Source organism: Fukomys damarensis, unplaced genomic scaffold (genome assembly GCF_012274545.1).
Source record: "Fukomys damarensis isolate Sample0158 unplaced genomic scaffold, DMR_v1.0_HiC HiC_scaffold_13, whole genome shotgun sequence".
In the NCBI taxonomy this organism is placed as follows: Eukaryota; Metazoa; Chordata; class Mammalia; order Rodentia; family Bathyergidae; genus Fukomys; species Fukomys damarensis.
Window position 1 is genome coordinate 10,249,619 of NW_022900925.1, and position 11,163 is coordinate 10,260,781.

Sequence of the window (11,163 nt, forward strand, 5' to 3'; positions counted from 1 at the left end):
GCCCCGGGGCCGGCGGTGCCGGGGTCATCGGGATGATGCGGACACAGTGTCTGCTGGGGCTGCGTACGTTCGTGGCCTTCGCCGCCAAGCTGTGGAGCTTCTTCATTTACCTTTTGCGGAGGCAGATCCGCACGGTGAGCCTGGGTGGGCGCTGGCGCTGGTGGGGACCTCTGTCCACAGGCCTCGTGGGTTTCCGAAAGTATTCGGCCTAGGGCCTAGGAAAGGAGTCCTGGCGGGGTCGTCTTCTGCTAGAGAATTAGGATACCCTGAGCGGGGTGTGGGGTGGGGAGGAAGAAAACCTTTATAATAGAAATAAGATCGGGGAGGGGGTAAGTAGGCCTAGATGGTACAGAATTCGGCAACTCTTGGGGGCTAATATGGTGGGTGGGGCATTCTTTAAGAAAGCTGGAGTTGTTGCTAAAGAAACCAAGAGGCGGAGAACACCTGTTTGCTGGCAGTCGGAGCTGTTGATGTGGGTTCGTGAAAGACCCTACTATTGAAATCTCTGGGTGTGCTTGGTCTTGGAGACACAGGCTTCTGTGTCAAGGGTGGGGTGGGTAGGAGGGCATCTGTAATAAACATGGATGGAAACTTGAGAAAGCCTCACCAATGGAACGCCTCAAAAAAGGTCCTGGAAACTTCACAGTGTGAGTGTGGATGTATGGATTTTTTGAAACCCTGGAACTAAAATGCTTTTATGATGAGCATCTTTAGTTGTGGCAGGGAGCACGTTAAAATTTAGGCATTCCTGGGACCAGTCAATTGCAGAGCTTTGCATCTGAAGGGGCGCTGGTTTCTCTAGGGGGAATCTAGCATTATGAAAGGATATCCATGGGGAGTGGAGACTTTTGGGTGTACCCAGGCACCTCTGGATTCCCTTCCTGGAGCTTTTATCCAAGATCAAGCTCCTTCTGGTAACATACAGTAATTTAATGAATGCACCCTTGTTTTCTCATCACCATTGGGTGGATCCTCTGAAAGAATTTAGGAAAAACTGAGCTGGGATAAAGGTCTGTACTCTTCAGAATATTTCAGTATGATCTAAAAGAATAAAACCAAGTATGGAGGGCAGGGGTATGGGGAAAAATGAGAACCAAGACCTGTCGTGTAAAGGTACAACATCCCAATGATGAATGTAACTGTACTGTATACCTAAAAAGTACCAATAAACTCAATGAGAGAGAGAGAGAGAGAGAGAAGTATTGGCAAAGTTACAATTACAAAACAAAAACAAAAAAACCCCCAAGTATGGGCAGCATAAGTCAAGAGAATTATTCCCGGAAAGACCTAGGTGGTAGTAGTGGTTAACTTAATTGGTTGGTTTTGGGGAATGGCTTGGCTTTGAATTCATTCTCTTCTCTACCAGTCTGTTCCTTCTATTTCCTGGATTAGGGTGAGGACTGTTCTGTGTGGTGCTGGTTGTGGGCAGGCTGTTTTCCTGAGATAGGAGAGCTAGGAGCCAGGAATTTGGGGTCAGAGAGGCAGAGATGAGTGTGGGGCCGCTCCTGGGCTTTACGTTGTGTTGACTGCTGTCTTCTCTGTCTGACCTTTCTCTGAGAATCTCCCATTCTCCCCTAGTACATCATTTTTCTGGGTGTAGAGAAGTGCTCCAATCCATCTATTGGAAGGTTGGTTACTTCCAGAATTGCTTTCCTTTGGCAGCATTGACCCTATAGCCTTTTGTCCTCCCTTCCCTTCCAATGCCTTTTCTGGCAGATGCTTGGAGCATTCCCTACATGCCCAGCATATGCAACCTGAGATAGCAGGGCAGGACACCCGAGCTGTTTCAGCCCTCTTCTCACCCCCACCCCCCATATCATGGCCCAGAGAGAAGAGAAGGACAAGATGCCTTGGGATAAGGGGGAGAAAGCCCTTTGGTTTGCAAAGGGGGAGCCAGGGTCTGATGTGATTTGGGGCCTAGGCATAGACTGAAGAGTGTACCTTAGAATAAGAGAAGAGGAGCCAGGCGTTGTATGGGGAGATCTGGGTGTTAGGAATTAGTTTTTAGAGAAGACTTGGAGAAGCAGAGCTAGAAGGCTGAGGTGGTGACGTCCTTGTCCCTTCTTCACCTCTCACAGCCCTTACTTCACTTTGGCTTTTTCTATACCCTGTCTGTCAGCCTAGCAGGTGGGGCTTTCCAATGTTCTGCCTTGCCCTGGGTACCAGGATAAGGAGGCTGTTCAGAGGACTGAGGTTCTCTGCAACTTGTGACTTGGCTCCGAGACACAAGTGGACAGGTGGCTGGTTAAAATAGGTCTGGTGGCCCTCAGCCAGAAGAACTTAAATGACCTGACAACCTCTGGATTCCCTCATCCTGTGTTACTCCTTAGTGATTCAAGGACCTCCTACCCTGGTTGCTATTCCTTGTCCATTAAGGATGTGTGGCTTTTGGTTCCTAAAAGAGAGATTTGGGAGTTGCCATAAAGAATCCTTGGGGTGAAAATGAGGACCCACATCTTTATTCAGCATAACAAGATAATGTCATGGTTATAAGGGGGTGGGTTCTAGCATCAATCTTTGTGGGAATGATCCTGGCTCTACCACTTCATTGATGCTACTAATATTAACTATAATGCTGTAATATAGGCACTGGGAAAACAGCTATGATTGAGACAAAATTCATACTCTCATGAAGTTTTCATTCTAATTGGGGGTGATGAACAAATAAGATAAGGCTAGCTGTGTGGACTCAGAGCAAGGTATTTATTTCTACCAAGCTTTGGTTTCTTTAACTTTAAAATGGGGTGATATTATTATTATCGTTAGGATTGGTTTTTGTTTTGCTTTGGTGGTGCTGGAGATTGAACCCAAGACTTCATATGTGCTAGGCAAGTGCTCTATTACTGAATTTTGCTCCAGCTCTATTATGATTGTTTTATGGATTACATGAAATAATCTTTTTTTTTTTTTGGCTTTTTGAGACAGGGTCTCACTATGTAGTTGACACTGACCTGGAATTCACTGTGTAGTCCATGAAATAATCTTAAGTCATATAGTGCTCAGCATATTTGCTAGCTGCTACTGTTACTGGGGAATACTTCCTTGTCGAAGAGTTCTAATCCTTTTTCTTGATATCTTTAGGTAATTCAGTACCAAACTGTTCGATATGATATCCTTCCCTTATCTCCTTTGTCCCGGAATCGGCTAGGTGAGTATGCTGCTTGGGAAGACTTCTTGATGTTGAGGTAGCAGTCCAGCTTTGTCTGGAGGTCAGTTACGTTATCCCTTCCCATTGTGGTTCAGCCCAGGTGAAAAGGAAGATCCTGGTACTGGATCTGGATGAGACACTTATTCACTCCCACCATGATGGGGTCCTGAGGCCCACTGTTCGGCCTGGAACGCCTCCCGACTTCATCCTTAAGGTGTGTCTGGGGTGGGGAGTGATGAAATGGCTCCATCTGTTACTGTGTCCAGTTTCAAGCTCCTTTTCCCAGTCCTAGAGAATCTGGTTCTCAAGCTCTGGCACCAGTGTCAGCTTGAAAGAGAGAAGCAGACAGGGTATAGAGAAAGCCAAAGTAAAGTAAGGGCTGTGAGAGGTGAAGAAGGGACAAGGACGTCACCACCTCAGCCTTCTAGCTCTGCTTCTCCAACCCCCTGGGGGTTAGTATTCTCTGTGCCTGTATGCTGGTGCCCTGGACTTCCCCCAATCTTTCCCTTCTATAGGTGGTGATAGACAAACATCCTGTCCGGTTTTTTGTACATAAGAGGCCCCATGTGGATTTTTTCTTAGAAGTGGTGAGTGTGTGAATGCTAAAGGAAGCTCTGAAGGACTGGGTACAGGGCTTTGGGAATTTAGGGGTTTTAAAAGAAGGGGTGAAGAAAGATGGGTGGTGGTAGTTTTGGAGAGACTATAGGAAGACAGGGAATGACTTGGAGTAGACAGGGTTCATTTGTGGTACTGATGTAATTCTATTTTTCCACAGGCATTTGCTCTTGTGTTTTCATTTCTATACTGTAAGGGTATAGGATTCCTCAGACACTGAATTTAGAGATTTGGAAGGGGTGCAGAATTTTGTTTACCCAGAGACATTTGATGTTGCCAGAGGCCAGAAAGACTAGGCCAAAAGAGAAGTCTGTGCCAAATGAATGATCATTTCATATGACACCTCTCTCTTCTCCAATCTATTTCAGGTGAGCCAGTGGTATGAGCTGGTGGTGTTTACAGCAAGCATGGAGATTTATGGCTCTGCAGTAGCAGATAAACTGGATAATAGCAGAAGCATTCTCAAGAGAAGATACTACAGACAGGTAAGGGGCTAGAATCCAGGTCTAGGGTAAGGCTTGGGAGGCAGACCATCAGGGAGGGATTGGGGTTTGAGGTAACTGCCCTGGAGCGGGTGTGAGGAGGCATGGAGGAGGCATACTGCGTAATCCCGTCTTCCAGCACTGCACTTTGGAGTTGGGCAGCTACATCAAGGACCTCTCTGTGGTCCACAGTGACCTCTCCAGCATTGTGATTCTGGATAACTCCCCAGGGGCATACAGAAGCCACCCAGGTATGGGGAAAGGTGGTGAGTGTGGCAGGACCAGGACATGGTCTGTGGAGGGGTTTTTTGGTGGTGATTGGGATGCAACCCAGGACTTCATACATGCTAGGCAAGTGTTCCACTTAGCTCCATCCCTGGATCCTTGAGGACATATTTTGAATGCAGGGAAGGAGGCAGGAGACACGGGCCTTGGTATACTGTAGACCCAAGTGTAATTTATTTCTGTATTTCAAACAAGGCACTCCTGTATCTGTCTATTACATAAATCATACGTCCTATATTAAATATGTTTCAAGTGAGGCACAATAGCAGTGTTTGACTAGAAGCTTCACACTAGTTTGAGACCTGGTGATTAATATTGAATCTTACTCTTGTGTGGATAAATTAGGAAGTTGTTTATTTAGGTTGTTGGAGATGGAAAAGGTGTTTTTGGAGTCTTGAGACAGGGTCTTGCTGGGTAATTCAGGCTAGCCTTGAACTCACTGTGTATCCCAGGCTGGCTGGCCTTAAATTCAGAGCAGTCCTCCTGCCTCAGCTTCCTGAGTGCTGGGACTCTGGGTATGCACCACTGTGCCTGGCTTAGAAGGAAAAGATTTTTAAGTAAAGAAATATGTAGAAACTGCAGGTGCTCCTGAATCTTTTGTTTCTCCTCATGTATATTTTCACCCTCCGTAGACAATGCCATCCCCATCAAATCCTGGTTCAGTGACCCCAGTGACACAGCTCTTCTCAACCTGCTCCCCATGCTGGACGCCCTCAGGTAAGTGAACTGGATTCTTGGATTTCTGAGGAAGGGTTGGGGGAAATCCCAAGAGAATAAAAATGATTGTCCTGTTTACCAACCTCTCTTCCCTTGAGAACTTAAAGAGTTTGGACCAGGTTGTTCTCCAAAGCTTATCACTTTTAGCCATTGGGTTCTGGTCACACCAAGCCTATGTCATCATGTGAAAGTGGTGATAAATGCTTTCCCTGTATCTCCAGTGAGGCCTGCTGTGTGCTAGTGCTATGAACAAGTCAACTATAAGGTACTCCACCAACGCACGTTATTGTCATCCCAGGTTCACCGCTGACGTTCGTTCTGTGCTGAGCCGAAACCTTCACCAACATAGGCTGTGGTGACAGCTGCTCCCCCTCCACCTGAGTTGGGGTGGGGGGGAAGAGAGGGTGAGCCCTTTGGATGCTGGCTGATGCCCTGTCCACTGTGAGGACTGCCTGGGCAGGGTGTGCCCTTCCCAATCCTCTCTGCCCTGGGAGCCCTGCACTCCACTTGGAGTCTGGATGGACACATGGGCCAGACTGTGAAGCAGCCTCACTAACTTCGTGTTCACACTCCATGGAAACCCCAGACTGGGAAGGCAGAGGCCATGGACAGCTGAAACAGTGGCTGGTGGAGGCAGGACTGGCTGGAGTGAGACACAAAGAGTGATCCCGGAGGCTCAAAGAGAAACCAACTCAGCTTTGTTGTGATTTGATTTTTTAAAAACTCTCATACAAAACTGATCTAAATTCGTCACTCCTACTCCAAGGGCTGGGCTGTGGGTGGGAGATTGGGATTTTGGGCCACTGGATCTTCCCCAGACTTCTTCCCTTTCTTTCCCTCTGTTTTTCTCTCCTTAGATTCCCTTAGGCCTGTAACCAGCTCTTTTTTCCTTTCATCTCTTTTAAACCATGCATTATAACTTTGAAACCAAAGTTGCCCTAGGTCCTTCTCTGGGGTATTGGGAAATGAAGGGAGGGGACTTTGTTCACAATCCACCCTGCCTCCGAGGCAAAGGGAAATATTGCTGTTGGGAGTAGGAGGAAAGGTGGTGTTGAGTAGCGACCCGGAGAAGCTCGCAGCTGACAGCAGGCGCCTTAATGGAACGAGTCCTGGGTGACAGGATGAGTGCTCTGGTGAGAAGCATATAGACAGCATCAGCAGTAGGATGTAGGATGAGGAGAAACGTGGACGCCACAAAAGGCCTATCTATGGTTGGAAAAGGCTGGGTTTCCAGAGGACTGACGTGGACTGTCTGAACGAGCTCTGCCCCCAGGCGGCTGACGTCCCGGCCTCCAGGTCCGAGGCTGGGCCGGTCGTCTCCCGGCTCCTGCCGCGGCCCCGCCTCCCGGGGCCGGCTCTACTTCCTCACGCCGCCACGTGACGCTCCGCCCTTCTCAGAGATCACATGATTCACAACAAACCTAAAAGTGTTCTTCCGCGGCGGCATAGTCCCTTCCGATCCGACCTTATCTCCAATTCCTATTGGCCCGTTTATTCCTAGAACCTAGGCCTTTTATATATCTGTCCAAACATCTATTTTCTTTCTTCCTTATTTTGAGTTCATCTGCCACTTGGGTACTACTTTGTTTTGGTGTCAACGGCCGCCTTCAGCGTAGCCACACGTTTCGTGAATAGCCTGTAATTGTTTCACCTTTTCTATGTTATTTTCGAAAAGAACATCTGGAGAACCAGACCTCATGATTATCATCTACCCCTTTTTATCTCCACCTTCGTGGGAAAGGGGAGACCGGGAAAGGGTTTTCAGTTATTTTCAGTTATCACCGTTAACAAAAGCCAACTACCTTTACTACGTCGCCTGCGCGGCCCACAAGTTGATTCCAAAGCATTACGCTAATGGCGTGAGGTGGGCGAACCGCGGGTGGTTCTACGATAGCGGCGTTAGCTGCCGGGCTAGTGGCGTATTTTAGCAGGCGGGGCAGGTCGGGATGGTCGGGGGCGGGGTTGGTGAATAGGGAAGTGGCGCAAATTCGTGGATCGCTCCGCTGAGTCCGCCCGCGCGTTACTGCCATCGCCGCCGCCCCCTGTCCCGGCCCCCCCTCCCCGGGTTCCCTCAGACTAGCTCGGTCCACCCCGGTTCCCGGGAGGATGAAGTTCGTGTACAAAGAGGAGCATCCGTTCGAGAAGCGCCGCTCTGAGGGCGAGAAGATCCGAAAAAAATACCCGGACCGGGTTCCGGTGAGGACAGTAGCTAAGGCCGCGGCAAGGGACGCTGACGCCGCAGACTGGGCTTGGGACCTATGCGCGGGAGTCAGGCTACCATCTGTGGTGGGGCTGGGAGTGTCCCTGACACTGCTATCCCTAGTACTAGGGGTTGAAAGGAATGGAGTAGCAGTAGAGCTGGCGGATAGTGGATGTGGATGGGAGAGAGAAGCTTTGGCATTTGGGAATGGAGACCTTAAATTTTGACAGACTGAGCGTCACACACACGGTCATTTTCCTAGCTAGCTAGCTTTTCAAGATTGACTCTGTAGTCGGCCCAGACGAGTCGTCAGGCTTCTCTGGTTAAGGTAGTTATTTATTATGACGCACCTTTCAGGTATTGATCCTAGATATTTAGATGAGCCAAGTGGGGTCAGGATCTCTGGACTCACTGCTACACCGCGTGTACAGAGACAAAGAAGTGAGTCTTAAGTACTCGGAATATAATAGCTTAAATTCTTGACAAGTGGAGCTGTGGGCTGTATTCCTTATGTCAACTTTTTTTTTTTTTTTTGGTACTGGGGATTGAACTGGGGACCTTGTACTTACGAGGCAAGTACGGCACTACTGAGATAATCCCCAGCCCATGTCAACTAATTTTTATTTTCTCTTTTATCAGGTAATAGTAGAAAAGGCTCCCAAAGCTCGGATAGGGGACCTGGACAAAAAGAAATACCTGGTGCCTTCTGATCTCACAGGTGGGAACCTGACCCAAGACCCAAATTTGCTTCCTGTGGGAGTGCCTTTTGCAGGGGGGGGGCAGGTGGAGGCGTGGGGCGGGGCGAAGACGGACAGGACGCTTGGCCATATTCCCCACCTACCAACAGGTCTTCTGAAGGCTTTTATGAGTTCTGTGACTTTCTTGTATGTTGTATCTTTGGCAGTTGGTCAGTTCTACTTCTTAATCCGGAAGCGGATTCATCTTCGAGCTGAGGACGCCTTGTTTTTCTTTGTCAACAATGTCATTCCACCCACCAGTGCCACAATGGGTCAGCTATACCAGGTATGGTGCCTAGGAAGTAGTGGAGAGGTCTTGGGAGAGCTTGATAGGAAGAAAGTACTAGGTCAGCAGTTCTTCGACCAACTGGCACGCTTGCCTTAAAATTTCATGATTGTCCTGGATTGGTATTTGGACAGACCCGTGAGAGTACAGAGAAGGGAGAGACCAGTAAGCTGGAGGAACTGTTACGATGGGGTTTTTATCCAGTTCCTCTTTCCATTCCAAGGTCTCAGGGAAGAGTTTGAGATCTTTCCACTCAGGACTGCTGCGGGGTAATACTACTTGGCTTCTAGGGTCTGGTCAGTGTGGCCATGGGGTGGGATGGAGTTGGGTAGACTTTAAAAAGAATTTTCTTTTTTTTTGGTACCAGGGATCAAACTTGGGGGCCTTGCACTTGTGAGGCAGGTGACAAAACCACTGAGCCAAATCCCCAGGCCCTAAAAGGAATGGTTCTTGAAGAATGTGCCTAGATGATGAGTGTGGTTCAAGTTACTGAGGGCTGTTGCATGAACAGCATTTTTGCTTTCATCTTAGGAACACCACGAAGAAGACTTCTTTCTATACATTGCATACAGTGACGAAAGTGTCTACGGTCTGTGAGGCTGCTACCCCTGAGGTGGGGGGTTCCATTCTATGAAGAGAAAGGTGGCATCCCTTCCCTGATCTACATTTCCTTCAGGCTCAAACACAACCTCCCTTCTTCAGGACCTGCACTTCTTAAAATATTAAGGCTTTCTATCCAGCCCCTCTTAGCAGGAGGGGTAATAGTGGACATGGCCTTTTGTACCTCTCCTTCCTCCTTTCTTCCCCTTTCTTTATCATCCTTTCCCACTGTACTTTTAGACTTCTTGTCAATCTCTGTCACACCGAGTGATTGTTTTGGTTTCGGTTCCCTTTCTAACTCTCCAGGGAGTTCAGAACCCCAACAATCCCTTTCACAACCTTCTTTTTTTGGGTAATGGGAGGGATTGAAATTGTGGGGGAGGGAGTAGGAGACACATCAATAAAGAAGAAACCAATTGAACTGAATTTTTCCTTGTGTTGTCCCCTCTTTTTTTTAAGTTTCAAAGGTATCCTGGGCTTCAGTGGTGTGGAAGGAGAAAGCCGGAGTAGGCTGGAGGAATAGAAATATATTTTATTTATTTTGTTGATGGCAAGTTCCCTATCTGCATAAAAATGGTGCATTTATATTGTGAATGGAATACTAATTTTATATACATGTGTATCGGGTTCTATTGTAAAAAATACTGTTTTTTACTTTGACTTCCTATGGAGAAAGTTTGAAAGTCATTTAGATAACCAAGTTTGTTATTCTATATTAAGGAAGAGTTGTTCACGTGTAGGAAGCGGTAAAAGAACTATTTTCAGTTGCATGTCACTTGCAGACCTTGTCCCTGCATGTGCGAGCCAGTGAAGTGGAAACCCAGGGAGGAAGACTGGGAGGAGGGAGCCATTATCACCAAGGGAACTTCATCTCCCAGTAATCATCTCCTGACAGGAAGTGGGGCGTTTCCCCGGGGAAGAAAGACGGCACAGAAGGAAACCCTATGGTGGCCGAGAGTCCTAATCCCTTCTTCCTTAGTCCTGCCCAGCCTACATTTCCCAGGAGCCTGTGCGCGCTCTTCCGCTTACCCCTTTCTCCCTATCCCCCCGCCACTCCCGGGAGGAAGGGAGCGGCTTATTGCGCCTGCGCCAGCCCGTGGCTTGCTGGGAACTGAGGTTTCGGAGGCTCATGCGTTCCCCTTTCCGCCGTCCACGGAGGAACTACAAACCCCTTGGTGCACTGCGGCGTCGGCGCCGGGGAAGGGGGAGAGGAGGAGGGAGGAGGGAGGAGGAGAGAACAGGCGGCCGGCGGCGCGGGGGGGAGGGGGCCCGGTCCGGGAGTGCGGGAGGCGGTGGTAGAGGGAGGTGGTGGCAGCGGCTAGCGGACTGAAGTCTTAACCCGGTCGAAGCGGACACTTCTGTGCAGCGAGGCAGTAGGAGTACCGAACACCAGAGGCAGCACCGGGATCTTCGGCTTAGGGGAGGGGGCGCCGGACCGGGAGGAGGGGAGGGGGCGATGCTGGAAGCCATGGCGGAACCCAGTCCCGAAGGTGAGCTCTCGACCGGCTCAGGGCAGACGGGAGGCGGGCAAGGAATCAATTGGCAAACTTGGAGGTCGAGCCCCGAGCCAAGCGGGGGAGTGCGGGGAAGGGGTCCTGGAGGTGGGAGAGCGACTAGTTGAGAGACGTTGGAGAAAGGAGTGGGAGACTGGGTTGAGATAGTTGGAGATCAGGCACTGTGTGTGTGTGGGGGCGGGGGTAGAAGCTGGAAACTCTGAGCTTCGGGGGTTAGGGGCCAAAAGGGCCTTACACAGGTTGGGGCCCTGGAGCTGGGCGGTTGGGGGAATCTGGGTGCAGGAGAGTTGTTGAGGGGGAACGTAAGAGAGGAGTGAGTGAGGGGCCCAGTAGTTGCCCGAGGTGGGGGAGTTTATGACGGTGGTGTTGGAGCTCCTAGTAGTTGCCGCCAGAGATAGCCCGGTGATTGTTAGGAAGAGTGGGCAGGTAGTTGTGGGGAGAAGAGGGGGTCTGGTATTGTCTGTGGTGGAGAAACCTGTACTCGGGTGTAGTTGTGGGGCGAGAAAGCCGGGAAGCAAGGCGAGCTGGGTAGTTGTAGGGGGCAGTGGGGCGGGGGGGGGGGGGTAAGGCCGGGGGCTT

The 11,163-nt window shown here is 49.5% G+C and overlaps 3 protein-coding genes across 5 annotated transcripts in view; all 3 read left to right on the forward strand.

Annotated features, from left to right (window-relative positions):
- The first annotated feature begins 6 nt into the window (after positions 1-6).
- On the forward strand, positions 7-7,340 carry Ctdnep1 (CTD nuclear envelope phosphatase 1). The gene is made up of 8 exons (XM_010614816.2): positions 7-134; positions 3,082-3,148; positions 3,244-3,362; positions 3,664-3,735; positions 4,132-4,248; positions 4,385-4,496; positions 5,163-5,247; positions 5,546-7,340. The coding sequence occupies exons 1-8, from the start codon at positions 33-35 to the stop codon at positions 5,604-5,606; spliced, it is 735 nt and encodes a 244-aa protein (XP_010613118.1). The 5' UTR covers positions 7-32; the 3' UTR covers positions 5,607-7,340.
- Positions 7,251-9,496, forward strand: Gabarap (GABA type A receptor-associated protein). Of its 2 annotated transcripts, none has more exons than XM_010614814.3 (4): positions 7,251-7,443; positions 8,087-8,165; positions 8,352-8,470; positions 9,002-9,496. In XM_010614814.3, the coding sequence occupies exons 1-4, from the start codon at positions 7,354-7,356 to the stop codon at positions 9,065-9,067; spliced, it is 354 nt and encodes a 117-aa protein (XP_010613116.1). In that variant the 5' UTR covers positions 7,251-7,353; the 3' UTR covers positions 9,068-9,496. The 2 variants fall into 2 exon arrangements, with proteins under 2 accessions (XP_010613116.1, XP_010613117.1); XM_010614815.2 differs by lacking the exon at positions 7,251-7,443 and adding an exon at positions 7,794-7,888.
- Positions 9,497-10,124: 628 nt separating this feature from the next.
- Phf23 (PHD finger protein 23) overlaps positions 10,125-11,163 on the forward strand; it is a 4,362-nt gene continuing 3,323 nt past the window's right edge. The window contains exon 1 of one of the 2 annotated variants that reach the window (XM_033762824.1): positions 10,125-10,245. In XM_033762824.1, the coding sequence (XP_033618715.1) occupies positions 10,200-10,245 (46 nt within the window). In that variant the 5' untranslated portion in view covers positions 10,125-10,199. Of the gene's footprint in view, positions 10,246-10,284; positions 10,561-11,163 lie in introns of those variants that run through there. The other variant, XM_010614813.3, reaches the window with a different exon arrangement.

Excerpts from the sequence above, each read along its gene's own strand:
- Ctdnep1 (XM_010614816.2), top strand. The coding sequence starts at position 33 with ATGATGCGGACACAGTGTCTGCTGGGGCTGCGTACGTTCGTGGCCTTC. Across the intron at positions 3,149-3,243 it reads TTTGTCCCGGAATCGGCTAG|CCCAGGTGAAAAGGAAGATC; the intron begins GTGAGTATGCTG and ends ATTGTGGTTCAG. Across the intron at positions 3,736-4,131 it reads TGGATTTTTTCTTAGAAGTG|GTGAGCCAGTGGTATGAGCT; the intron begins GTGAGTGTGTGA and ends AATCTATTTCAG.
- Gabarap (XM_010614814.3), top strand. The coding sequence starts at position 7,354 with ATGAAGTTCGTGTACAAAGAGGAGCATCCGTTCGAGAAGCGCCGCTCT. Across the intron at positions 8,166-8,351 it reads GGTGCCTTCTGATCTCACAG|TTGGTCAGTTCTACTTCTTA; the intron begins GTGGGAACCTGA and ends TATCTTTGGCAG. Across the intron at positions 8,471-9,001 it reads CAATGGGTCAGCTATACCAG|GAACACCACGAAGAAGACTT; the intron begins GTATGGTGCCTA and ends CTTTCATCTTAG.